This window comes from Pogona vitticeps, chromosome 13 (genome assembly GCF_051106095.1).
Source record: "Pogona vitticeps strain Pit_001003342236 chromosome 13, PviZW2.1, whole genome shotgun sequence".
In the NCBI taxonomy this organism is placed as follows: domain Eukaryota; kingdom Metazoa; phylum Chordata; class Lepidosauria; order Squamata; family Agamidae; genus Pogona; species Pogona vitticeps.
Genome location: NC_135795.1, coordinates 5,966,521 through 5,994,260, shown reverse-complemented (window position 1 = coordinate 5,994,260; position 27,740 = coordinate 5,966,521). Strand labels below are relative to the sequence as shown.

General features: G+C 47.5%; 1 protein-coding gene across 4 annotated transcripts in view; it reads left to right on the top strand.

Moving 5' to 3' along the window:
* ABCA3 (ATP binding cassette subfamily A member 3) overlaps positions 1 to 25,566 on the top strand; it is a 65,085-nt gene extending 39,519 nt beyond the window's left edge. For all 4 annotated transcript variants that reach the window (XM_072983021.2, XM_072983022.2, XM_072983023.2 and 1 more), the window contains exons 12-31: positions 2,766 to 2,895; positions 3,181 to 3,335; positions 5,103 to 5,258; positions 6,784 to 6,994; positions 7,844 to 7,994; positions 9,272 to 9,370; positions 10,043 to 10,235; positions 10,802 to 11,105; positions 11,659 to 11,932; positions 13,258 to 13,462; positions 14,825 to 15,044; positions 16,230 to 16,388; positions 17,744 to 17,916; positions 18,410 to 18,544; positions 20,669 to 20,863; positions 21,149 to 21,336; positions 21,839 to 22,009; positions 22,471 to 22,658; positions 23,121 to 23,194; positions 24,388 to 25,566. In XM_072983021.2, the coding sequence (XP_072839122.2) occupies positions 2,766 to 2,895; positions 3,181 to 3,335; positions 5,103 to 5,258; positions 6,784 to 6,994; positions 7,844 to 7,994; positions 9,272 to 9,370; positions 10,043 to 10,235; positions 10,802 to 11,105; positions 11,659 to 11,932; positions 13,258 to 13,462; positions 14,825 to 15,044; positions 16,230 to 16,388; positions 17,744 to 17,916; positions 18,410 to 18,544; positions 20,669 to 20,863; positions 21,149 to 21,336; positions 21,839 to 22,009; positions 22,471 to 22,658; positions 23,121 to 23,194; positions 24,388 to 24,519 (3,513 nt within the window). In that variant the 3' untranslated portion in view covers positions 24,520 to 25,566. The remainder of the gene's footprint in view (positions 1 to 2,765; positions 2,896 to 3,180; positions 3,336 to 5,102; positions 5,259 to 6,783; positions 6,995 to 7,843; positions 7,995 to 9,271; positions 9,371 to 10,042; positions 10,236 to 10,801; positions 11,106 to 11,658; positions 11,933 to 13,257; positions 13,463 to 14,824; positions 15,045 to 16,229; positions 16,389 to 17,743; positions 17,917 to 18,409; positions 18,545 to 20,668; positions 20,864 to 21,148; positions 21,337 to 21,838; positions 22,010 to 22,470; positions 22,659 to 23,120; positions 23,195 to 24,387) is intronic.
* The last annotated feature ends 2,174 nt before the right edge of the window (positions 25,567 to 27,740 follow it).

Below are 27,740 nucleotides of genomic sequence, written 5' to 3'. Positions count from 1 at the left end.
CACAGCCTCTCATTCTGATCTGCTTTGTCTGGTGGCTGTGAGAATAACGTTGGGAAGGCAGAGAGTTGCATCTGCTGTACCGAACTCATCGGAGGAAATACAGAATATGAATTTGACCAGAAAAAGATACCATGGAATAGAGCTTGGGAAAGTAACTGCATTGGACTGTGGCCCACAAGCTGAAGGCCTGCTGTGAATCTTGTCCCTGTGGAAGAGTGGTGATGTCCACAGGAAAGGGGTGATGTCCTGGGGAAAACTGTGCTTTCCAGCAATTAAAAACGTCCTACTTTTGTCCCCTGTTTTTTCTGATTGGTGAGTAATGCCTTTCCTTGTGTAGAAGCTGTGAGAGCTACAGGATGGAAAGAGGAAGTCTTTAATTGCAGAAATTGTACTCCTACTTGTAATCTCATCTGACAGCAACTTCCAGTAATTAAAGACTTCATCTTTCTGTCCTGTGGCTCCCAGGGCTTCCAGGTAATTAAAGGGGTTATTTGGAAGTCAGAAAAGCTGTGGGGCAACAGTAGGAAGTTTATAATTACCGAAATCTCCCAAAAGGAACTTCCCCAAGGTTTTACAGAGAGTAGCTCTTTGGAATTTATCAACCTGATAATAGAACGCAAACTAGGATTGCAAGATGCAGATGGGAAATACTGTAAAACCCTGAAAAGCCAATCCGAAATGACAATATTGGTGAGAACACTTGCATTCAGAAGGTCCAAGAAGCCATCCTCTCTCTGTAAGGCAGAGATTGTGGAAGTCCCTATTTCCCTGCTATAATTCCCAGAATTCCACAGCCATTGTGGGCAGCGGCGACGTTGACAGATGAATTCTGAGGCTGTGGAAGGGTGATGACGTTATGGGCAATACTGTCATGTCTGACAGATGAGGAATGACAGATGAGTCCAGAATCTGACTTTGCTTCGGGCATCTTCAGATGTACCTGTGAAGCAGGCATTGGATCAAGACATCCTCAAGGATTTAAATGGATAAGCTTAGATTCGGGAATTTCAGGGGGAATGAGGTATTCCTTGGCAGCTTATCTCTTCCATAAAAAGAATCTCAGTCATGGTGTGCAAGCGTAAAAGAAGAGGAAAGAAATGCCCGTTTTTTCTCCTGCCCTCTAAATCTGAATATCTTTTCCAGCTGTTCCACAGTACAGGGAGGTTTTGGATATTTTCTAGGGTCAGGAACCGAGCTATATTTCAGCTGTGCAAGCGTGTAGGCATGTGCTGAGAAGACAAGTCAGACTGAATTTAACGGCGCTTTCTTTATTTATTTAATTCTACTTTTTATTGTTTTACCTCCTCTTTCTCCCTCTGGCAGAGGGGCTCCAAACAGGTATTGTAATGCAGGAAAGAAAACAGCAGCAACCAAATCACTAAAATGAACGGGTGGATTTAAAATTTATTAACACGCACATAAAAAAAGCCAGCAGAGTAATCCACATTGTAAAAAAAAGGAACAAATGCTTCAGTGGCAATAGAATTGAAGCAGCCGTTCAAGAAGATAATAGGTCATCGGTGAATTAGTAGAAAGTGGGGCAAAAGGGTGGAGCCTCCGAGACTGCTGTTGACATAGCGCTAACCCTGGGGGCTTACATACTCTTCCTTCCCCCTCCCTTAAGGATGCTGATTGGTGGAGTTGGCAAGCGTTTGCTTCTGCTTTCAACTAAGGCCACAGCTTGCTTTATCTCCCAGACATGGATAACTTGGAATTAATCTTTTAAAAGGAAATGTGAGTTGGAAAGGGGTTAGGTATGAAAACACAACAGTTTATTCAAACTATACAGGATAAGGTCAGTACCTTTTAAAAAAAAAACAAACCACCTGGATAGTTCCTCAGAGCCTGGGCTTAAATAACCAATAAAAAGGTAAAAACAAAATAAAAAATAAATAAATGTAAAAGAACAAATAAAAAAGATAAAAACACTTTAAAGACTGTTTTTTTTAAAAAAAATGCGAGCTTTCGTGAACAAGTTCACTTCTTCAGACATAAGAGAAAAAAGAAGTGGACTTGTCCATGAAAATTCACATTAAGAAATATAACAGTTAGTCTTTAAGGTGTTAAACACATTTTTGTCTTTTAAAAATTCTTTTATTTTGTTTTTACTTACAGTGTTTGCCTAGACAAACAGACCTACTTTTTCTACAATTAAAGAAAAAGGTACTGTTTATCTCCTGAGGCCACATTTCCAGTTGATCTCATTGAAATTCGTCCCATATATTATTACTTGGTGTTCTGTCCGCACTTCTTTTCAGCGAAGTAGAGAACTCTCCGAGGGTGGAATTCAAAGCATGGGGTGTTATTCCCAACTAGAGAAGACCCATGAAAATAAATAGGATATAGATTTAGCCCAAGAAAATAAAAGGAGATCCTCTCTTTTGTTTTGTGTGGTTCTGTTTTCTGTTCTGCAACAGAGTGTCTGAAATACCGTATTTTTCGTCTATAAGACGCCCCCATGTATAAGACCCCCCCACTTTTCTAATCCAAAATTAAGAAAAGTGGCGCTTAGCAAGTGTAAGGGGAAAGGGATCAAAGCGCTGCAGGATCGCTTTGATCCCTGCTTTCCCCTCCACTTGGTTTTGTTCTTTCCGCAGCTTACTTCCATGTATAAGACGAGCCTCAATTTTTATTCTAATGATTTTAGACAAAAGTATACTCTTATACATGGAAAAATATGGTACATCCAGCTACGTCTGATTTACGATGACTAAAGCATCTCTAGAAAGTGCATCTAATATCTATTTCCTGTATCCGGCCCACAGGTATTCCAGGTCGGTGGCAAGACGAAAGAAGCAGTACGAGACCTGACCCTTAACATGTACGAGGGGCAAATCACGGTACTCCTGGGGCACAATGGTGCCGGGAAAACAACCACTCTGTCCATACTCACAGGTAAGATTTGGCTGTTTGGAAGAGATGGATCTCAATAGGAGCTAAAGTCAGCATTTTCTCGACTGCCAGCGTTCTCCCACAAACTTTTAGATTAGCCAAACTGGTAGTTGGTGCCGGTTCATTTACACAAGAGTTAAGTCCCCAAATCCTCATGGATTCTCGTGTGATTTACTACACTAAGCAACAGGATTTTGGCCCTAGTCTCTTTCGGTCCTTTTGGAGTTATATTTGCCACTCATCTGAATACTTCTGTCTTTTAAAAATGTTTCGACGGTTGTTCCCCAGGACTGTATCCTCCGACAAGTGGCCAGGCTTACATCAACGGGTACGAGATTTCTCAGGACATGGTGCTGATTAGAAAAAGCCTGGGCCTTTGTCCTCAACATGATGTCCTTTTTGACCACATGACGGTGGAAGAGCATCTCTACTTCTACTCTGGGGTAATCTTTGACAAGAATGACAGCATTTCTGCATCTCAGTTTGCCGAGTTCTGTTGGCCACTTTCATCGCAGTTTGCTCTGGTTGTGTGGCAAGCGGGTGTGAGAGAAACATGATATTGGTATGGTATTTCTGTTGTTGTTGACTTGACTTATGTGCCACCCCATCGTGCTAGAGCATTCTCCGGGCAGTTTACAGCATAATTATGCAAACAACACTTTGCCTGCTACCAACCTCGGAAGAATGGAAGGCTGAATCCGCGATCTTAATCTGTCAGGGATGAGCAAAGGCCTGGCTGCAGGACCATAGTTTAACCACTGTACCAAAGGAACAGGCAGAGGTCACAGTGTCTTCTTCTGTTATTGAATATGTAAAGGAAAGCATTTCCTTGCTCACTTAAAAAACAACAACACGAGAAACACAGAAAGAATTCAGTAAAGTGAGACTATTACCTACATAAAAGGACTGCTGTGTACACTTCCAGAGTGTGCGTGCACACAGTTATGTGCATAGAACACTCTCCACTGTTATATAAAATTATACAGTGGTGCCTCGCTTAGCGATGTTAGTCGGTGCAGCAAAAATCGCTGCTAACCGAAAAGCGATTTTTAAAAGCCCATAGGAATGCATTGAAACCCCTTCAATGCATTCCTATGGGCAAAAAACTCACCTGTAAGCAAAAATCCTCCATACGGTGGCCATTTTCGCTGCCCGGTATGCGAGGAATCCATCCCAAAACACAGCGGGTGGCCATGTTTTTTACCCAGCGGCCATTTTGGAACCACCGATCAGCTGTTGGGAGAACATCACTATGCGAAAATCGGTAAATGAAACAGCTTGCCGACCATCGCAAAGCGATTTTTTCCCATTTAAAACATTGCAATGCGATCGCTTTTGCGATCACAAAACCTAATTGCTATGCAATTTCGTCGTTAACTGGGGTGCTCGTTAAGCGAGGCACCACTGTATTGGTAAATCCATTCTGACTTACGTATTCCTTGTGTTTTTTGCTTGAACGGTTTCCAAATTCACTGCAGATAGAACCTCGCCACTTCTGTTTGCTTGTGTCCGCAGGGCTTTCTTACTTTGCTGCATTCTTCACGTTGTATTTAAATAAAAAAGAATTATAGCTAGGGTTGGCGTTGCTGAGTCCCTGTGAGCCTCCTTAGTTGCTGCCGCCTGCCGCCACCGTCTTCAGAGGCTGAAGGTCCAGCTTCTTTTCTGGGATCCAGTTGCTTCCTCCGTCCGTGCATGCGCCGCCCAGCTGAGAGGCCAGCGCATGTGTCTAGAGAGGCAGCGGTTAGTTCCCGGGAGAGAAGCCAGGCCTGCTGCCTCTGAAGATGGTAGCACCAGTGGTGGCAGATAGGTATTTATTTCTTTATTCGACTTCTATACTGCCCCTCTTGGCTACCAAGGCCACTCTGGGCAGTTCACAACACACCTTAAAAAGCGCCGAACGCAAGAACTAGGCGAGCAACCAAAATTAAACCTATCAGTCCAGATACACAAGAGGTAGGGAGACTGGGCGGCGCATGCACTGTCCAAACCTTTGGTACCAAGTCCCAAGCCTTTAGGGGAGGCAGAACAAAGGTCTCAAGTCTCGCACTCAGGGCTTGGTGCCAAAGACTTGGTATCGGACTTGGGACCCGAGCCCAAAAACCCAGACTTGAACTTGGGACTTGGTCCCTGATTATAGCAATGGCCAGAAACGAGTGCTCCCCGCCCCCACCCCTTGCGCGTAACTCTTCTATCTTTGTGTCTTGCCGTAGCTGAAAGGATTCCCTGCAGAGAAATGCATGGAGGAGATCAGTCGCATCCTGGACATCCTCAACCTGCAGGAGAAACGCTTCTGCCTTTCCAAGGCCTTGTCCGGAGGGATGAAACGGAAGCTTTCCATTGGCATTGCGCTCATTGGGGACTCCAAGGCAAGCCTGAGTCTGGAGTCATTGGTTTCTCCATTATACTTACATTGGGGGTCGACGCTTGGGTCGCTGGCTGGCGAGTGATCCCAGCCTTTGCGGAGCACAGGGGTCACCCAGGGGTTCCTGGACTGCGATTCCCAGAAGCCTTCGCCACCAGCGGTGCTAGCTAGGATTTCTGGGAGTTGTAGTCCATGAACCCCCGGGTTTATTTATTTTATTTATTTATTCTATTTATAAATAAATAAAATAAATAAACCCGGGGGTTGCTCAAGGCTGGGAACCACTGGTCTAGCAGATCAGGAAGGGATCCGCTCCCGCCGTGCTACGAGAGGAGAGCAGGACGCCACATCTTTAGGAAGGAGTCGGAGTGCCTGAGAGTGTGGAAGAGTTACTGTTTATATCACGTATCCTGGAATTTTCCAGCCGGAATTCCCCAGACAGAGGGAGTCTGGGAGCTGTGGTTCAAAAAGGAATTTTTCCAATCCCTGCTGTAGGTGAGTGACTGAGCGCATGCTTTAGATGCCGACGGTTCCAGCTTCACTGCTGGCGTTTAAGTTAGATTGGATGGGTGTGGCTAGGATGGAGTGAAAGTTAAATCCTCATCCCCATCCCACTTATCTGTAGTAGCAGGGGTGTGTGCGCACATGTGCGCACTGGACTACAACCCCACCCAAGTGCTTCTGATTCAGATTCTGTTCTGACCCCCCCCCCAACAACTTCTCCCTTACTCAGATCCTACTTACAAACTCTCTTTTCCATTGGTTGTTGTGGGTTTTTCAGGCTCTTTGTCCGTGTTCTGAAGGTTGTTCCTAACGTTTTGTCAGTCTCTGTGGCCGGCATTTTATCACAACAATACACCCACAACAAGACACACTAATCACCCATCTCCTGAAAAGGACAAAAGCCTATCTCACAGCCATAAATACTCCACTCCCAAGCCAACTACACCAGAGCACAGAGTGCTGTCCTCTGAAGATGCCGGCCACAGAGACTGGCGAAACGTTAGGAAGAACAACCTTCAGAAGATGGCGAAAGAGTCCGAAAAACCCACAACAACCATTAGATCCCAGCCGTGAAAGCCTTCACAAATACATCTCTTGTCCATTGATTGAGCCTGTTTTCCTTCAAGTTGCTCGAGGCAGGGCCCGTTTTACCTTCTTGACCACCCTGTGAGGTAGGCCAGGCTGAGAGACCCAAAGAAGGAAAGTGTCTCAAGGAGACCTAGTGAGCTTTATGTCTGAGTGGGCATTTGTACTCCCATACCCTCCCCCCCGATCCTTGTTGGGCACTGACCGCCCGTCCAAGAGTGGCACCGTTTGGCCCTCCAGATGGGTTGAATGATCCCTTCCCACAATGCTTTGCTGTTTGCCCAGGCCTTCTGGGAAGCGAAATCCAGCAGCTCTAAAGCCCAAAGGTTCTGTGACCCTTGGCACTTGTTTGCTTGTTTTGGGCGCCTCTCTGGTGCTTGTTGCCTCGGATGCAAGGCACGGGTTGCTCGGCCCTGAGACCGCCCCTCCTTGCCCTGCAGGTGGTGATGCTGGATGAGCCGACGTCGGGGATGGACCCTGTTTCTCGCCGAGCCACCTGGGACCTCTTGCAGCAACAGCGGAGCAGCCGCACCATCCTGCTCACCACCCATTTCATGGACGAGGCGGATCTGCTGGGGGACCGCATCGCCATCATGGCTAAAGGAGAGCTGCAGTGCTGTGGGTCCTCCCTCTTCCTCAAGCACAAGTATGGTAAGGGGAACCTGGAGCTCAGCACCTTTTACTTCCTTGGACTACAACTCCCAGAAAGCCTCTGCCATCACTTAGCTGAGTGGCAGAGCACTGGCCTGATAGGCAGGCAGTTCCGTTTTCAGTTCCTGGGTCCTCCGTCTTGGGATTGATAGACCAGGGACCAAATGTAGAAGGGCAGCTTTCTATGTACCTGATGGTTGGGAAAGGAGCACCTATTTTCCATGCAAAGGGTCCCGGGTTCAAGGCCCAGCATCTCCAGCAAGGGCTTAGGGGAAACCCTCTTCTCAAATTGCTGGTTGTTACTCCATGGTGATTGTGGATTCTTTGGGTGTAATGGACCCTCACAACCTGTGAGAGTCCCAACAGAATCCAGCAGTGTGGGTGTATTGGGTAGAGTGATGGACTAGGACTTGGGAGAACTGGGTTCGAATCCCTGCTCAGCCATGGAATCGCACTGGGGAGTGGAATTGATATAACCACTCCTTAAATTCCCTCACTTACTTTGAAAGCCATGCTAGGGTCGTTATAAGTGGGCTCCGACTTGACAGTACATGACAACGAGAACAGCAACCGCATGGTGAAGTGTTTTCACATCGCCCTTCCCAATGGGATCAGGTGCAAAGAGACACAGGACTGACAGCGTAGCACTCAGGAGCAATAGGTTCCAAGTTCAATCACTGAGGTTTCCAAGGACGGTCCGGAAGGGGTCGTGCCTCTGATCCGGGAGAGCCTCTTCAGCCGATGTTCAACTCGATGCCCCAACGATCCAGCCACATAGAAAGCAGGGCCCTCCATTGATCAGGGATTTACCTTCACTCCTCCTCCTCTGACCCCTCTTAACCCTTCCAGGGGCAGGCTACCACATGGTGATGGTGAAGGAGCCCTGCTGTAACATCGGAGATATCTCTCGTCTCATCCACCACTACGTCCCCAAAGCCACGCTGGAAAGTAACGCTGGGGCAGAGCTCTCCTTCATCCTCCCCAAGGAGAGTACGCACAGGTAAGTCTTTCCCCCCCCCCCGGGATTCCTGGAGACGCAGAAGATCAGAGGCTGGATTTGCCAAGGAACTGGGGCCGCGAACCTGCGAAATTTGGTGCTCTCGTCCTGATGGCTTATGTGGAACCCAACTGACCCTGCTCAAAGGCTTTGCTTTTATCCGGGCCAAGGGCTGAGCGACCTGCGGACTCCTAGGTCTTCTTGGACTCCGCTTCCCATCAGCCTGAGCCAGTAGGGCCAATGGTGAGAGCGGGGAGGGGGGAAAGGGTCGTAGGCCACAGATTTCCCGTTGCTGCTTGGTTTTGTGTTTCGCTTTGATGTGCAAAGGTTGAATGACTTAGTTTGACAACATAGGCGGTGCTACGAGTATGTGGGGAGGGGAAAGAGAGCAGGGGGGACTGAGGAGGACTCACACGGCCTGCAGGCCCCAGGCACAGTTAGCACAGCCCCGATCATCCCTTCAATCAGGAAAAAAAACATTAGCCAAAGAAGAAAACAGAAGCTTCCAGAAGCACCAAATTCTCTTTTAAAACAAGGCACAACTCCTCTGAAGCCATCCCATTGTTTTGCTCCAAGGCAAGGTGTATTGCAAAGCTGAAATAGAATTCCAGTTCTTTTGAGAATTCCTTATTTTATTTTATTTTTGAGGCTGGCTCTACAAACAAAAAAGTCTGGAGGGTGGTCAAAAATGATGCATTGGGACCTTTAAGAGCGAGCTGTTTATTATGCTCTATTGTATATTCCAGCATGTTAAAGGCAAAGGTTCCCCTTGACATTTAGTCCAGACATGTCCAAATCTAGGGCGTGGTGCTCATCCCCGTTTCCAAGCCGTAGAGCATTTGTCCGTAGACAGTTTCCGTGGTCACGTGGCCAGCGCGACTAGACACGGAATGCTGTGACCTTCCCACCAAGGTGGTACCTATTTATTGACTCACCTTTTTACATGCTTTTGAACGGCTAGGTTGGCAGGAGCTGGGACAAGCGACGGGAGCTCCCTCCGTTGCGTGGATTCGATCTTATGACGGCTGGTCTTCTGACCTTGCAGCCCAGAGGCTTCTGCGGTTTAACTCACAGCGTCACCACATCCCCTGAATCCAGCATGTTAGTCTGGCCTATAAATAAATCTAAATGCGAAACAAATTTGTAGGTCTTCAAAGTGCCCCATCTCTCCTGGCCGTTGTGGGCGCAAGCAGGCAAAGGCCGCTGCCATCCGTCGGATCAGCTGCCGAATGTGAGAAATAGGATTCCGAGACCGCTTGACCTCCTTTCTTCTCTTCCAGGTTTGAGGCTCTGTTCACGGAGCTGGAACTGAGGCGGGAAGAGCTGGGCATTGCGAGTTACGGAGCTTCGGTCACCACCATGGAAGAAGTTTTCCTCAGGTAAGCCGCCGAGAAAGCCAGAGAGGGTCCTTGGCTCGCTGTTTTCATCATACTTCACCTCAGAAGGTTGTTGACTGAATAAAAAGGTGTGGGGCAAGAAAAGAATTGCATACTAAAGAAAAGCTGGAATTTTAAAATGTGTAGGTTAATATCTGTCTGTCTGTCTGTCTGTCTGTCTGTCTGTCTGTCTGTCTGTCTCTCTCTCTCTCTCTCTCTCCATCCATCCATCCATCCATCCATCCATCCATCCATCCATCCATCTATCTATCTATCTATCTATCTATCTATCTATCTATCTATCTATCTATCTATCTATCTATCTATCTATCTATCTATCTATCTATCTATCTATCTATCTATCTATCTATCTATCTATCTATCTATCTATCTATCTATCTATCTATCTATCTATCTATCTATCTTCAAGCACTCTCTGGGCGGTTTACAAGTTAATTATGCAGGCTACACATTGCCCCCCCCCAGCGAGCTTGGTACTCATTTTACCGACCTCGGATGGAAGGCTGAGTGAACCTTGAGCCGGCTACCTGGGATTGAAATCCAGGTCGTGAGCACAGTTTTGGCTGCAGTGCAGCGGTTTAATCACTGTGCCACGAGGCGCACACTTTGTTTGTAGGCTTCACCTAACTGGATTTTTCTCTCTCTCTCTTTAAGAGTGGGCAAACTAGTAGATTCCAGTATGGATATTCAGGCCATCCAGTTGCCAGCACTGCAGTACCAGCACGAGCGGCGGTCCAACGACTGGGCGGTGGACGATTCCAGCAGCTTGAGTGGGATGACGGACATGACGGACGACAGCGGAGCGCTCATCACGGAGGACTGCTCCAACATCAAGCTGAACACAGGGGTGAGGTGGTGTTCTGGCCTCTTTCGGACCCGGGGGCTCCGGATGTATCAAAAATCATCCGAATCATCAAAAAAAAAAGTCAAATCACTGGCGCAACTTCCCTTTTCTCACATTTTTCCTTAGTGTTGTGTCTTTTTTAAAATTCCATCATGGTAGAGGTGGCAGGATCTCTAACAATCATCTCCTCCAGCCCCTGCCGGAGTAGAAATCATTGGATGCCTCCCTGTCAGATGGTTATCCAGCCTTGGTAGAATATAAAATAGTTGGTCTCGGTTCCACTGATGGCTCCGGAGCGACTCAGGAGCTTTTTCGGTTTGAAGAATGGGATAAAAACGCTTGAAAGCAAATCAAAAAAGAACTGCTGGATAGCTCAGAGGTTGAGCTCTCTGGCTGTGGAGCCAGAGGTTGGGAGTTTGATTCCCCCCACTGGGTGTCCTTGAGGAGGGGCTGGACTGGATGATCTAGAGGGTCCCTTCCAGCTCTGCCCTTCTAAGAGGATGATGATCCATGAGAAGCCTATCTCTTGTCAGTGATGTGCAACTATTCTGCATCCTTTTTGTTCCTAGTTCTACCTCTGCTGCCAGCAGTTCTATGCCATGTTCATGAAGAGGGCCATGTACAGTTGGCGGAACTGGAAGATGGTGGTCGCTCAGTTCCTGGTGCCTCTGATCTTCACTGCCTTTGCCCTGGTGGTGGCCAAGACTTTCCCGGGGCCTCAGGACTCTTCCCTGCTGAAGCTGACCTTAACTCCGTACGGCAGGACGACCGTGCCTTTCTCCATTCCTCAAGGATCCAGCCTGGCCCAGAGAATAGCAGCGCAGTATCAGGAGGTGGTTGAGGCCCAGCATCAAGAGCCGTTAGAGGTGGTAGGTGAGTAGCAGGACCAGAATGAGAGAAAGGGGCTGCTTTCAGCTAAAGCTCCCAGGCGGCATGTCCGGAAATGAAGTGCAACCCGGGCTCGTGGGGTTGAAAACCCTCCGATCTTCTGAGTGTCAGGGGTTGTGACATCTGACACCATCATCACCCAGGCTTTCCTAGTCATGCTGAGCTTAGCAGCAGTCTTCACAGTAGCTGGCAGAAAATGGATGTCCTATTGAAATCTCTTGCAATGCAAAATGTTTGAAGATGGTTTAGTATTGAATGGGTCATTAAGAACCATTAACTTTGCAAAAGGTCGACTCTTCATTTGGTTATAGAGGCCAATCAGGCAGCCTTCATGACTGGAAGCATCTTGCTTATGCCATGATGTGCACCAGTCCATCCAGATTTATCGCTATGCCACTGAGCGCGATCCGTGCTGACTTGGGGCTGCTGGGAGGTATAGTCCAAAGAGGTAGCCTTTCCAGGCTCTGAACTGCATTGGGTCTTACATCAGACCTCCTTGGAGAAGCATGTCACATGGGCAGAACTGGTGTCATTGCAGGAAACCTGCAGGAATACCTGATTTCGCGAGCCTCGGATGAGGGGGGAGCCTTTAACGAGCACTACATCGCGGCAGCTTCTTTTGAGGAAATGGAGGACCAGATGCAGGCCACGGCTCTCTTCAACAACCAGGCGTATCACTCGTCGGCCGCAGCACTGCTGTTGGTAGACAACGCCTTGCTGAAGCTGCTGGCAGGCCCGAACTCTTCCATCACAGTTTCTAATTATCCACAGCCCCGCAACATGATGGAGACAGCGAAGGACCAGCTGATGGAGTGAGTCCAGGGTTCCTCTTCTACTTTCCTTCTTCCTTCCCGAGTTCGAGAGCCAACCCACTAATCTTTCCCATAAAGAACAATGGGACAAATCTCCATAGATTAAACCACCTGTGTTAGCATTCGTTAACATATACAGTGGTGCCTTGCAAGACGAAAGTAATTCGTTCCACGAGTAGTGCTGTCTTGTGAAATTTTCGTCTTGCGAAAAGCAGTTTCCCTATAGGAATGCATTGCAATGCATTCCTATGGGAACCTCTCAAGACAAATGAAATATTTTCGTCTTGCGAGGCATCAGTCTTGGGGGGGGGGGGAAATCATCTTGCAAAGCACGGCCATAGAAGAAGCCATCTTGCGAGGCACCACAGCAATCGCAAAAAACATTCGTCTTGCGGGTTTTTCGTCCCACAAGGCATTCGTCTTGCGAGGCACCATTGTATGCTGTTCCAAGACAACTTTATGATTAGCAAGTATTTATAAACTCCCTGTATTAAACACTGCACAACATTTTCGACCTTGAGATCGCATCTGGTGCCAGCTCAGAATTTGGGTCATCGGTACGTTCCCACGTGCTGCACACCTGTGTACATGGAAACATACTTCAGCATGTTCCATCTCTACGTGATCTCCACTGAGATGATCACTTCTTTGTTTCTTCTGGCAGTAGGGAAACTAGGACACTACTTTGTGGGCCTGTTGGGCTAATTATGGACACTTTTTACAAACAGAAACGCCAGCCCTTTGACTTGTTGTTAGCTTGAGGCAAGAAATCCTGTGGGATTTCCCAAAAATCCTCATCCAATCAAGAAAAATGAGGATTGATGAGCATTCCTCATATTCTTACAAGAGGAGCTCCCAGCACTGAGGTGAAGAACGTGTAGACCTGTGGTTATTGTTACATTTCAGATCCCGTAGGTCCTAGCTAGTCGATGGTGAGGCATAACGGGAGTTGGGGTTCATCCCCTTATTTCCCGTTGCCATCTTCATTATAATCCCCTAGACTTGGTGTCATTCTGAACTTCCCTTGACATTGCCAGAGTACCCACCTTCAGCCCTTTGGTGGGGGTAGGGAGTAGAGATGGGCATGAACTGAACCAGAAGGCAGGAGAAGGTAGGTTTCGCACGCCCTCCACCTCCGGTACGAACTGGAAAAAAATGAACCATTTCTCCCCGGGGGTTCGTGGTGGTTCATGGTTCGCCACAATCCACGAACTATCACAAACCCCCATTTCCCCCACTTGTGCCCCTCTCTAGTAGGGAGCCATTCATCCGGGTAAAAGGCATAGTTTTCTAGCTGACCTTGGTTCCTTCTCACGCCCCACCAGAGGCCAGACGGGCTTTGCCATCGCGATCAACCTGCTCTACGGGATGGCGTCCTTGTCTAGCACCTTCGCCCTCCTCTTGGTCAGCGAGCGGGCCATCAAAGCCAAGCATGTCCAGTTCGTCAGCGGGGTCTACGTCGTCAGCTTCTGGCTCTCTGCCCTCCTGTGGGATCTCATCAACTTCCTCGTCCCCTGCGTGCTCATGCTGGTGAGTCATGCGTGGTGTCCTGTTCCTTTCGTGCGCGCACAGTTCCCGAACAGATCCGTGCTATTGATGCTTGTTCGGCAAAGAAGCTTCGGCCAGACAAGGCCCTTGATCTCGTCTGGTGGAGGAGAGGCAAGCTGCTAACGAGGCACTTGATCAAAACGTTTTTGGGAGGCAAGCCAGATGTATGTGTACTCATTGGTGTGGGAGGCAATTTATAAATCAGTGTGGAACACACCTACTCATGTGTGTTTACTTCCGTTCAGTTAATCAATTATGCAGTGAATTTTAGCGAACTGTTTTCAACAGCAGCCCTCACGCTTGTCAATTATCCTGGTACCTCGCTAGACACAAGGAAGGGGCGCAGACCGGCCCTAGAGAATTTGTCTACTCACGCTCCCAAGCTTTCGATAAAAGGCTGCCTGAATGTTTTCCCTGAGAGGGAGAACAATTCTGAAGAGTTTTGTTAATGAGATTTTAAGGAGGAAGGGAAAGAGACTAAAAGATTCCCGTGTAGCTCCTGCTGCTATGGATTTGGCTGGAGAACCTTACCGGCCCTACTGTTGGGCGGAGGGAGGAAACAGCCCCAGGCAGCCAGTCTTGGAAGGTCAGAGCTCTAAAGGCGACACAGCCTTTCCTGGACTTCCTAAACTCGCTTGCCAACTCATTGGCAGACATGCCGCCATTGCCGACACCGACATAAAATTCAGTTATAGTGGTGGCCCGCATAGCGATGTTAATCCGTTCCAGGATTAACGTCGCTATCTGGAAACATCGCTATACGGAATGTAAAACCCCATAGGAACGCATTAAACTCCGTTTAATGCGTTCCTATGGGGCGAAAACTCACCGGTAAGCGAAGATTCCCCATCTGGCTGCCATTTTCGCCGCCTCGGTAAGCGAGGGCAGGGCACAAAAATGCTGCAGGCGGCCATTTTATTCTTCTGGTGGCCATTTTGGAACCGCCGATCAGCTATTTTTAGAACATCGCAATGCGAAGATCGGTAAGCGAAATGCTTACCGATCATTGCAATGCGATTTTCACCCATTGGAATCATCGCAATGCGATCGCGTTAGTGATCGCAAAAAACGCGTCGCTATGCGGATTTGTCGTTAAACGGTGCGCTCGTTAAGCGAGGCACCACTGTACCCCGAATGAATAGCTTTCAGTGGTCTCAGTCACACATTGGTCTTTCTCACGATCTCCTCCTGTTCCTTAAATTTAGTGATGGCAAGGATGTGTAAAAAACCGACTCGACTGATAAACAGCCACCGAGTGAGATGAACAAACTGCCTTCTCCCGTGCGAGGCCGGTTTCTGTCTCCTTGATTGTAATCCTGCTTGACGTTGGTTGATTCCCTCCAGGTTGTATTCCAAGCCTTTGACGTCAAAGCTTTCACCCAGGACAGCCATCTTGTGGACGTGATGCAGATCTTCCTCCTCTACAGCTGGGCCATCATCCCCCTCATGTACCTGCTGAGCTTCTTCTTTTCTGTGGCAGCCACAGCTTACACTCGCCTCACCATTTTCAACATCTTCTCGGGTACAGCCACCTTCTTGGCCGTCACCATCATGAGCATTCCAGGTAAAGAGCTTGGCGTTGGATCCCGTCATGTGGGTGGAGCAGTCCTTTTCCTCAACAAGGGAGATCAGGTGCCTGGCAAACATAGGAACAGGGCGGCCTGCGTCTTGCCTAAAGTTACCTCAGTTTAGCATGGAATTGTATGTTTATTTACAGTATTTCTATATTCCTTACTTTCTTCATGTGAGATAGATATTGATGGTGGGTGATTTGTTATAATAATATTATTTATTTATATTGCACGCTACACCAGAGTGCATTCCAATAAAATCAAGGATGTATAAACATGCAAAACAACATTTAACAACAACCTTAATATTGTGCGTGTGTGTGTCTGTTTGTATTATACCAAGGAGTAATATATAGTATAATATTCCTATTATACCAAGGAGTAAAAAGGAAAGAAAAAGAAAACTCAGTGATGACATACCTCTATCTATCTATCTATCTATCTATCTATCTATCTATCTATCTATCTATCTATCTATCTATCTATCTATCTATCTATCTATCTATCTATCTATCTATCTATCTATCTATCTATCTATCTATCTATTAACTGATCTCTCTCTCTCTCTCTCTCTCTCTCTCCCTACCTACCTACCTACCTACCTACCTACCTACCTACCTACCTACCTACCTACCTACCTACCTACCTACCTACCTACCTACCTACCTACCTACCTACCTACCTACCTACCTACCTACCTACCTACCTACCTACCTACCTGTACATTACCATAAGACTCTTCAGAATAAGCAGTAAAGCAGAAGAATTAATCAACTGCTAAAGAACCAGTTAAAAATTAAAAGAAATTACACTGGTCACCAACCTCTCACTACAGCCAACACATATGACTCCAAGTGTAGCAGATAGGTTTTCAAATCTTGTCTAAATTTGATCCAACTCTGGTTCCATATGAAAATGTTAGGGGAGAGACTATGATTTGGGCAAATGTAGCCGTCAAGACAAGGAGGACTATGGAGCTGTCAAAACATCTGGGATTCTGTATGTGACCCAGTGCCCATGTGCTTCCTACTCCAGATATCAGAGCTGAAAGAGTTACTTTATATTTTTGGACTGCAGCTCAGAGACCAGGTTCTGATAAATATGCACTATTTTGTCTATCTCATCTAATTATGGCATTTAACGGTGGCCTTCCTGATCTTCCCTCATTTTCCTTCCAGAGCTTGGAATGGTAGAGCTCTCAAAAACGCTGGATAAAATCTTCTTGATCCTCCCCAACTATTGCTTGGGGCAAAGCATCAGTGTGTTCTACCAAAATTACGAGTTCATGCAGTTCTGCACGTCGTCTTTCGAGGCCGGCATCATCTGTAGAATGTTAAGTGAGTATCCCTGACTGGGTTTGGTGAGAACTTCTATGTTGGGTCAGAACTCCCCCATCATGATAAACCTGGGAACATCACCGAAGAAGAATCCTTGTGTCTTGGGTGTGGTGATAAGTTTGAAAGCGCGGACACTCCATAGGACAGTCCTCGTAACAGGATCTACTGGGAGATTTGGAAAAAGCAGGCAAACGAGCTGAGCTGTAGCAACAAATAAGGAGCAGGTCCTTTGCAAAGATTCTTAAGTGCCCTCCAAGGCCGAACCACTTTCAGATCCATTGCATTACAAGAAAGGTAGCGTGCTTTTCTCTGAATGCTGTTCCTGGTAAAATCAATTTCTTTCACCATGACTCCCAGAATTGTAACTAAGGTCAGAGAGGATCAGCATCTTTGAGTGGGGGTTATGGATGGATATTTGCAACTCCTAGTGCTCAGAAAAATCCTGAGACTTCGATTCTGCGTTATTCCGTTGCTTATGGGAACGTTTCGCCTTGGGAAATTCTCAAATTCTTGAAAGGTGGTCACACAGAGGAGGGGCAGGATCTGTTCTCGATCATCCCAGAGTGCAGGCCATGTCATAATGGCTTCAAGCTACAGGAAAACCAGATTTAGGCCAAATATCAGGAAAAAACTTCTTAACTGTTAGAGTAATACGACAACGGAACCAGTTACCTTGGGGAGTTGGTGAGCACTCCAACTCTGGAGGTATTCAAAAGAAATTTATAGAACCACCTGGCAAATATCCTTTGATTTTTGGGAGTTGAACCTGACCGTATAAGTCTCTTCCAACTCAGGTATTCATGTCAAGTTCACACACACCCCTCCATCATGTATTGTCATGTGGTCTGTGGGAGGTCCAGTTCCTTATGTCTGGAGGGCCTGAGGTTAGAGCAGAATTCTATCTAAATTCAGCTGGAGGGGAAAATGGGAGAGGGAGAGAAGAAAATCAGAAGGATCAGGGCTAACCTTAACTAGAAGGAAGGCTAAAGAGGTCCACCCTTGTGGGAAACGTGGCTTTTGAAGAGGATGGCCATTAAAAAAACAATAAGGTCCCGTAGGTGAGTGGCCCGAAGCCTGTTTAATAAATGCTTTTAAGACTTCCTAAGTATAAATAAACAAGCCCTGTTGGTTTAAGCGGAAGGATGAAAGAGGTGCTAAATGGATTCAAATGCGGAGCTTGGAAAAGCTGAGTTTTTGGACTACAACTCCCAGAATTCCTACCATGTACCAGATTGTCTAAAATATTCCGGAACTGGTAATCTGCATAGGTGGCTTGCCTGCACTCTCTCCAGATCCCTTTTTTTAAATGAGGTTGTGGGAAGGGCTCTTGTTTACCTTTTCCAGCTCTTTTACAGATATCACCTACCAGTCCAATTACTTTGCTTGGGATAGCCCTGGGATTGGCAAGTACTTGACGTCCATGGCTGCGCAGGGGCTCATCTTCCTCCTCCTCCTCTTCCTCATCGAGACCAATCTCCTTTGGAGCCTGAGAAACCTGCTCTGTGGTGTGCACCGGAGGCGGAAATGGGTAAGGAGCAGAAGGAATGTCCTTTTTCCATTGGTAAACTCCGAAGCCATGGGTAGCTGGACTGCGTGGACACCCACCCTAAATGAGAACCATACAGTGGTGCCTCGCATTACGAGGTTAATTCGTTCCAGCGAAATCGCTGTAGAACGAAAACGTCGTAATGTGAAAATAAAAAAGCCATTGAAACGCATTAAAACCTGGTTAATGCGTTTAATCAGCTAAAAACTTATCATTCAGCGAAGATCCTCCATAGGGCTGGCCATTTTCGGGTGCCTGTGCAGCGAAAAATGGCTCCTAAACACAGCGGAGACATCAGAAATTGTCCTAAAGATGCTATAATCCATTAACTGAACGGATACACTAGGTAAATGTTGCCCCTTTGCCATTTTTGTGCAACTTTGCATTGCAATGAGGTGCAATCCACTCTGTCCGGGTCAGGCTCTCTTTATGTCGTGACCGTATGCCCACTGTTGGCTTGATGTCGGCTCCACAGGTGATGTTGCTGAACAATGTCCCTCTGCTGCCGGAAGACCGAGATGTTGCAGATGAGCGGAAGAAGGTCTTGGAGTCTCCGACGGCATCGCTTTCATCTCTCAACAGTCCTCTAGTCATCAAGGAGCTCACTAAGGTGAAGAGAAACTCCTGATCCTCTTGGGTTGCTTCTAAACTTGACATTGAGGATGGCTTCTGTTTGGGGAACCAGCCGAAATGCGCCTTTTAATAAAGAGGGGCCGGCACTGTATTGCCCTGGTACCACTCCAAGGACTGTAAAGGTAAAGGTAAAGGTTCCCCTTGACAGTTTTTGTCCAGTCATGTTCGACTCTAGGGGGTGGTGCTCATCCCCGTTTCCAAGCCATAGAGCCAGCGTTTTGTCTGAAGACAATCTTCCGTGGTCACATGGCCAGTGCGACTTAGACACGGAACGCTCTTACCTTCCCACCGAGGTGGTCCCTATTTATCTACTTGCATTTGCATGCTTTCGAACCGCTAGGTTGGCGGGAGCTGGGACAAGCAACGGGAGCTCACTCCGTTGCGTGGATTCGATCTTATGACTGCTTGGTCTTCTGACCCTGCAGTACAGGCTTCTGCGGTTTAGCCTGCAGTGCCACCACGTCCCAAGGACTGTACCGTTCTTCAAAGTCTGAATCTTTTCTTAAGGAAAGAATACCCCATGGCTTGTGGGTCAGGTTCAGAGGCTCCAGAGGAAAAAAAATGTTTCAGAGTGCCATGAGGTTGAGATGCTTCCAGGCCCAAAGGCCGTTGGGGGACACTCATCGCTCATAAGAACACTGTTCTCATTTTCTGTACTCCCCATTGGAAGCAATGTGAAGGGATTCAGTGGCAAAGTGCAGGCACTCATCATGACCAGAACTGGGGAAAGTTCCTTTTTTCCCCCTCTTCTGGACTCAAAACTCCTAGAAAGGGAGTAGGTACTTTTTTAAAAAAAACTTCAGTGTCATTCTCACTAGCAAATCCTACAAAGAGAGTCCAAATATGAAGGAAATTGTGTTGAATTGTAGCAGCACAACTGTTAGAACAGGTTTCATATCCACTAGGATTAATCCTATGTATAGTGAGGTTTATTCGCCACCCCAAAGTGCTTTTCATCGAGCCAGGGATAACTCACATCTAGAGATGGAGAAGAACCGAGCGATGAAATGAAAACATTACGAACCCGGGCTGGTTCGTGGTTCGGTTCGTGCAAGCCGCATTGACGAAAACAAAGCACTGAACTTTCTGTTTCTGCTTGGTTGTTTGCTTGGGCAAAACCAATGTCCCGGCACCATCCACCCCGTTCCCGCTGCCCCTGTTGACCCCTACACCACCCCCACCTGGTCCGGTTGCCTCCGTCTCTGCCTCCCCATTCACGACCGTCTTCAGAGAGAACAGCCCAACTTGTCTTCCAGGAGAGCCGGGCCCACAACCTCGGCACACGCTAGCCCAGGGGTTCGCATAAATCCAGGGCTGGGGGATGGTTTGTGCTTCATGAGTATCCACGAACCACCCTGATTCTTTGTTTTTCCAGTTCATACCCATAACAGGGTTATGGCTTCAAGGATTCCTAGTACAGTGGTGCCTCGCTAGACAATGATAATCCGTTCCACTGAAATCGCTGTTTAGCGAAATCATCGTCTAGCGAAAAGCATTTCCCCATTGGAATGCATTGAAACCTGTTTAATACATTCCAATGGGGAAGAATCGTCGTTGTCTAGTGAAGATCGGCCATAGGAAAGCTGCTTTGCGAACTGCCGATCAGCTGTTTAAATAGCTATCTTGCGAAGCTTAGGTCCCAAAAACACCCGTTTTGCGAGCATGGAGGGAGCTGTCAAAATTGTCGTCTAGCGAAAATTGGTTTGCGAAGCAGGGACCAAACATTGTCCAGCGAAATTCCCCCATAGGAATCACTGTTTTGCGAATCGGTATAGCGATCGCAAAAAGTCAATGTCTAGCGAAAAAACTGTCATACGGGGTAACTGTCTAGCGAGGCTCCACTGTATTACAGCTTAGCTCAGAAAAAAGCAAGAAGCCTTAAGGCGGCCGAGGCAGATCTCGGCTGGCCCATTGACCCCAGGAAGGATGGTCTCTGCTACTCCCTGGAGGCACTTGTTTATTAAGGGCACCTTCTCTGAGGGCTTGATCCTTACAAAACTTGGAGGAAGACCGATGGCCAGGAAATGGTCCTATGACACCACTTCTTCGGGAAGAATCATAGCGCGACATCCTTCCTCACCCCCACGGTGTTCTCTTCCAGGTGTACAGTAGCAGGGACTTGTGTTTGGCGGTGGACAGAATTTCCCTGGCCGTCAACAAGGGCGAATGCTTTGGCCTGCTTGGTTTCAACGGGGCAGGCAAAACCACCACCTTTAAGATGCTGACGGGAGACGAGAGTATCACGTCGGGAGATGCTTATGTGGATGGGCACAGCATCCTGGCCAATATCAAAAAGGTAGGCCAAAGATGCAAGATCATAACAATTCTAACAAGTGGAAGATCCGATGCACTTTACTTTTGCAATGTTATTTTTCAAAAGTTTAATGGATTGGTGCTTTTCTTCCATTTGATGAGAAAAGGAATAAATTTAATGTTTTATGAGGTAGTTACTTTACTATGTCTGATGATAGGGCCGGCCCCGGTAAGGACCAAGTTTGGTAGGACACTGAAGGCTTCAGTAAAAGACTGTGGCTGGTGTCCTTCTTGAGTTTTGCTTCGTTGCCCTGTTGTTTACATTCAGGTCCAGCAGCGGATTGGCTACTGCCCTCAGTTTGATGCCCTTCTGGATCACATGACTGGGAGGGAGACCTTGAGCATGTATGCCCGACTGCGGGGCATCCCCGAGCGTTACATCGGCAGTTGTGTAGAAAACATGCTCCGAGGTTTGCTGTTGGAACCGCACGCCAACAAGCTGGTCCGGACGTACAGGTGAGGCATTTAAGACAGCAGCCTTCGGCAGACATTCATAGGTACTGATTATTGAACAAGCCCTGGACGTGGATCCCGATACAGGGAGTTGTCACTGCACAGTTGTATGGGTGTAATGCAGCTTGCCTCTAGCCTTCTCAAGACCTGCATTTCAGGGGAAGCAGGGAATGTAAAACAGTGGAACCGAAAATAACAGCATATTTTAGCTTAATTTCCTCCCCTGCTGTTAAATAAGATTGTAAGCCACTCTGGATCCTTTTTAGAAGAAAGGTGGCATTTGAATGAATGAATGAACGGACGGACGGACGGACGGACGGACGGACGGACGGACGGACGGACGGACGGACGAATGAATGAATGAATGAATGAATGAATGAATGAATGAATGGGAAAGGAATGCTAGCCTTTCAGAATGGGAGGGGCATCTTTCAGAATGAGGAAGGGACATGCAACCTCTGGGACTTTTTTTCCATGCGATTCTTGCATTTTTTTTCTCCCACAGCGGTGGCAACAAGCGGAAACTCAGTGCAGGAATTGCCCTGATTGGTGGCCCCCCAGTTATCTTCCTGGACGAGCCCTCCACTGGCATGGACCCGGTGGCCAGGCGGTTGTTGTGGGACGCCGTCGCTCGGACGCGGGAATGCGGGAAGTCCATCATTATCACCTCTCACAGGTTGGGAGCCCTTCTCCAGCCACTTTCCACTATGAGTGGGGTGGGGAGAAGGAGCTTTTCCTCATTGCCTGGATTCGCAGCCTTGGCATCACTATCTGTAAATTAGGAACAGTTGTGATCTACCTGGCATCGTCGTCGTTCTCATTGTCGTCGTTATTGTTGTTGTTGTTGTTATTTATTATTATTATTATTATTATTATTATTATTATTATTATTATTATTATTATTATTATTATTATTATTATTATTATTATTATTATTATTATTATTATTATTATTATTATTATTATTAACTTTTGGAAGGCCACACATCCTGGATATTAGCCGACTGCTGAAAACCGGCTGCTTGTATTCCTGCCTACGATGCTTTGCTTTTGCAGCTCCTCTTCCATTGCCGGTGTGGTTGTTTCACTTTATTTTCTTCCCCCTCCCTCTTTTTTTTCTTTTTCCTCTTCCTACAGCATGGAAGAATGCGAGGCCTTGTGCACCAGGCTGGCCATCATGGTGAATGGGCAGTTTAAATGCCTGGGCAGCCCTCAGCACTTGAAGAGCAAGTTTGGCAGCGGGTACACCTTGCTGGCCAAAACCCACAGCGATGAAGAGGAGAACCTCCCGGCCTTCAAAACCTTTGTGGAGAAAACCTTCCCAGGTATGTATTGGGCGAGGGAGCCTTTGCGGGGGCAGGAAGGGCTCACAGGAACCCAAAGCCATCTTTAAAGAAACGTGTTTTTTAAAAGGATACAAGCGCAGTGGCCATAAAGTGGCCGCAGCATCCAGAAACGCCAGCTCCTTTGCAAAGGAAATAAATTGTCAGCAACTTTCTCACACACTGAAACAATAAGTAATGATGCGATTCATCATGCGTACAATTTAAAACAACTCTCCCAGCGAGGGAGAAATTAACCACTTGCTGGGGCAAATTAATTGATGTTGCCCATGCATCACGTGTACAGAAAATGATGAAACAATCTAAATAATGGCCAGATCTGTATAACTTGGGTTCTTTTGGCAGGTGTGATTGAGCCCTGAGTCACAGCCCATCTTCTTAGCTGCTCTGTGAGGTTCCTCTTCTCGCCAATTCAGGAAAACTTTTTTTCTTCTGCTCTTCCAGGGAGTGTTCTGAAGCACGAACACCAGGGCATGGTCCATTATCACCTCACCAATAAGAACCTCAGTTGGGCGCAGGTAAGAGCCGTGGAAGAATTACCGGGAGAGGGTGGCCGACAGTCCAAAGACTGTGAACTCAATTTTTTCCCCCTTATGTTGCTCAAGGTATGTTGCAAAGCTGGGCACCAGAGCTTGAAAAAGTTTACATTTCTGGACAACAGTATCCAGAATCTCCCAGCCATCATGGCCTGACGCGACATTAATGGGAGCATTCTGAAATTTTCCCAAGCTCTGGCCAACGCTGTGGTTAGAAAGGATGGGATCATCGCCTCAGGCTGCAGATGCTATTATTATAGCTCTTCTTCCTCAGACCCCTGGCTGTTCTTCTCTGTTGGAGGGCACTGATGCGTGGGCCTCGCAGCTCATTCTGCTAGCCTCCCTCCCTCAGGGAGAGCAGACGACACCAACTCATCACTAGTGCTGCAGTCAAATTTGGCTGGCAGCCCCCTTGGCTTCTGGACATAGGAAGGTGGTGCCATTTTGTCCTTTGCCCCAGACAGCAAAATATCTTGGAGCAGGCCTGGTAATTAGTACTCTACGAGTTTAATTACACATGAGGGACATGTGTTGAAGTTCATCTTCCGTTATTACTTCCTATTGGTGATACTGGCAAGAGCTGAAGGGAGGGGAAATCCACATAAGGGAGAAATACATTTCAAAATACAGTAGGACCCCCTTATCCATGGGATCAGTATCCGCTGAATCACTTATCCGCTGTCGGAAAATATAAAAAAATTAAAAGAAAAATCCTTGAAATATACCATATTTTCCCGTGTATAAGACGTCCCCATGTATAAGACACCCCCCCCCCCACTTTTCTAATCCAAAATTAAGAAATCTAAGTGGGGAAAGGGATCAAAGTGCTGCAGGATCGCTTTGATCCCTGCTTTCCCCACCACTTGTCTTTGTTCTCTCCTCAGCTTACCTCCGTGTATAAGACGACCCTCAATTTTTAGTCTAAAGATTTTAGACAAAAGTATAGTCTTATACACGGAAAAAATACGGTATATTTCTAAAGATGAAATTATCAGAACTGACCCACTAGAGAGAGCCAGAAGCCATGCAAGGCATTTTTCAGCACCTGAGGGGGGCACTTAGAACCGATCTCCTGTGAATACCGCTGTCCTACTGTAAGAAGCGTTTTTAGAAGCTGTCTCTCTGAACCAAGGTGTCCGGTCTTTTACATGCATGACTTGTGCCCTTCATCGCAGGTGTTCGGGATGCTAGAGAAAGCCAAAGAGAAGTACTGTGTAGAAGATTATTCTGTCAGCCAAATTTCCTTGGAGCAAGTCTTCATGAGTTTCACCCGTTTCCAGCACTACACGGAGGATCGAGGGAAATGAGCTTGGGCCCCCCCTCCCACTCGGTCCACAAACTGACCTGTTGCCTATATATATATATATAGTATACATAGAGACAATAATTTATATTCTCGGCTGTGTCTTCAACTGTGCATCGAAGGATGGATGTTTCCATTGGCCTCGGGACCGGGGGAGGGCAGCAGCTTCTGCCCCTGAAGCAAGATGGGAATTGAAAAGGAGCATATGCATGGGGTGATGGTTTCGGATGTCAGCTTCTCCATTCGCCTGGGCAAGAGGGCTGAGAAAGGGAAATGAAGGCACATCTTTCAAGACAGCCAGGTAGCGCCACTCGCTCTCACTCTACCTTTAAGACACTGAGAGAGGGCAAGAGCTCCATCATCACACAGGTGATCATCTCCCCAGCCCTGTGTGGCATACTGGAAAGAGGCAGGCCATCCTTCGGCACCGGTGACCTCGTGGATCCCTGGGTGCCCCTCGTACAAGGTGCTGGCAACGCACACGGACGTTCCGGCTGGTCTGGAGGTGCAGACCAGCTGCCCTGTGAAATAATCCGTCCAACATAGTTCCCGTCCTCCCCTTCCACCCAGTAGCAAACAAGCTGGAAAAGGATGAAGGAAACCCACAACCGTCCATGTTTCCTCTGCTGAATCAGACCCATGGCACAGATTGGGGTTTGGGGTGCATTTTGATTCTTGGCCAGTGGCCCAGCTGGGGGTTCCTGCTGCCCCCACTCCCCCCACCACCACCACAAGGAATCCCATAGGCACCGTTGAGTTACCTTCCTTGTAGAAGGCTCCTTCCTCTATCTCCAGACCCATTCCCTTCGTCGTCTGTTAACGAAGAATCTCATTCAGCGCCAGGAGGACAAATGCAGTGTTTGCACACATTTGCGTCTGAGAACAGTGGCTGTGGTTTCACAACGTGACGTTGGATAGCGTTGAGCTGAACACTTCGGTCAGCTAGGAAAGTTAGCTGTGTTTAGCTGGGGAATAATTTCGTGCTGATAACCCTAGCTACCTGCAGGGAAAAAAATTGGAAATGGCTCATATAAGACAAGTTCGGGTCTGATTCGCAGTTGTGCCGTGAATGTCTAAGGATAACCACCCTATGGTCTTCCAGGTGTTTTGGACTGCATCTTCCATCAGCCCTAGCGAACCCAGTCAATGGTCAGGGATAATGGGAGATGTTGTCCAAAACATCTGGAGGGTGCAGTATTGTCACTGCTGGGTTAAAATATTGTTTTAGGAGCCCCACCCCCCGACCTGTTGGGCACCCCTGGATTCTTTGATGTCATCCCCTTCCAAACCTGGACACATCCTTCAGCAGTACAGTGGTGCCCCGCATAGCGAGCGCCCCATTTAACGACGAATCCACATAGCGATGCGAATTTTGCGATTGCAAAAGCGATCGCACTGCGATGTTTTGAATGGGTAAACATTGCATTGCGATGATCGGTAAGCATTTTGCTTACCGATTTGTGCATTGCGATGTTTAGAAAACAGCTGATCGGCAGTTCCAAAATGGCTGCCGGGAGAAAAATGGCCACCCACAGCGTTTTCGCGCCCTGTCCTCGCTTACCGGGCAGTGAAAATGGCAGCTAGATGTAGGATTTCCGCTTAGCGGTGAGTTTTTCCTCCATAGGAACGCATTAAACGTGTTTTAATGCGTTCCTATGGGTTTTTTTGCCCCGGATAGCTATGTGGGGCACCACTGTACAATGCCTGGTAACTTAGGCACATTATTATTTATTGGAACCAAAGGCCATGGGGGGGGGGTCTGTTGTCAGGAGCTGGGTCCCCTTTATCGAGGGGGTCACTGTTGTTTAAGTGTAACCCCTCCCCTATTCTGGCCTGAAATGTGCAGCAACAGAATTGGTGATAACGCTACTGCATGTCTAAGCAGCTACCTAGTGCGATGAAATAACAGATGAGGACTGGGTTCGAATCCCCAGTGAACGAAGGAAACTCACTATGGGTGTGGAACTGGTAAAACTACACCTTTCTATCCATTAACATCAACACATAGCAGAAATAAGGGCATAACCTCTGGTGGGCAACAACTCCCAGAATCCCCAGCAGCTATGGTAGCTGGGGACTCTTGGCGCTGTAGTCCGAAACCAGGAATTTTTCCAAGCTGATCCTCGGGTGTTCCCAAAGTTCTTCTCCTGTTCTGCCGCAAGGGGTGTGTGTGTGTGCTGTTTAGGAGAAAAACAAGCCCTGGCGATAAAATGTCAACCATTCCGCCTTTAGTGTCGCATCCTAGAAAACGTGGGGATGGCCTGGAGGGAAGCATAATGTGGTGACTAGCTTTTGCCCGGCCTGACGGCCAGGAGCTAAGCAACCCAGGCTGCTCCCACAAACATCCAGCCTCAGGGAAATGTGCCGCGCCACTGTATTGTCTGCCCTGCCCCTTGCGTGCTGCCTGCTAGGTCACCCCAAACAACCTCCACCTTTTGAGCTGACAGGGGAAGGGGAACCCTCCCCACTGAATAAGTTAAGTCCATGGATGTCACTTCCACCAGCCCCTTCCGGAGGCATCCGGTGTGCTCCAGAGTGTATCAAAATGGTGTGACTCTGGAGTCAGACCGAGACGATGCTGGCTCCAGGCGGTGAGCCATCTGTGATCTCGGAAACCGGGCGACCCATGCGTTTTCTCTGGGCGCATTTTGCTGCAGAGAAAACTGGACGGGGAGACCACACCCTTTGGGGCCCCACACCGAACCGGCCGAAAATGGCAGATTTTGCACCCCTCACTTTGGATTCTGGACGACTCAGCGTTAATCTTGTGGTTATTTTGCACTTTTGGTTCAACATCCACTTCGTTTCATAAACCCATTCCTCAAGGTCCCTGTAGCTCCCATGTGAGGATTGTTTGAGGCTTCGGTACGTTGAGAATCCAGCAGGATCCTGTCAACCCCAGGGGTATCGGCCTTGATTATCTCTGCCTGTCTTTGTAAGTTAAGGAATGGCAGAGAGTTAGGTTTTCCTCTGAAGAGCTTCGTGGGGTTTTATTCTGGTTTTGTTTTGTTTATTTTCTTTAACCCTCACACAATGGCCCTAGCTTGAACGTCCTTTTGTACATCTGCATCAGAGTTTGGAAACTTTTTTTGTTCGTGCTGAAGCGTTAATGTAACATTGATTCATTCACATAAAAATATTGAGGGGGGGAAATGTAATTTGGCAATGAATTCATTGATTGGGGGGAAATGTAATTTGGCAATGAATTCATTGATTAGTTTGTTA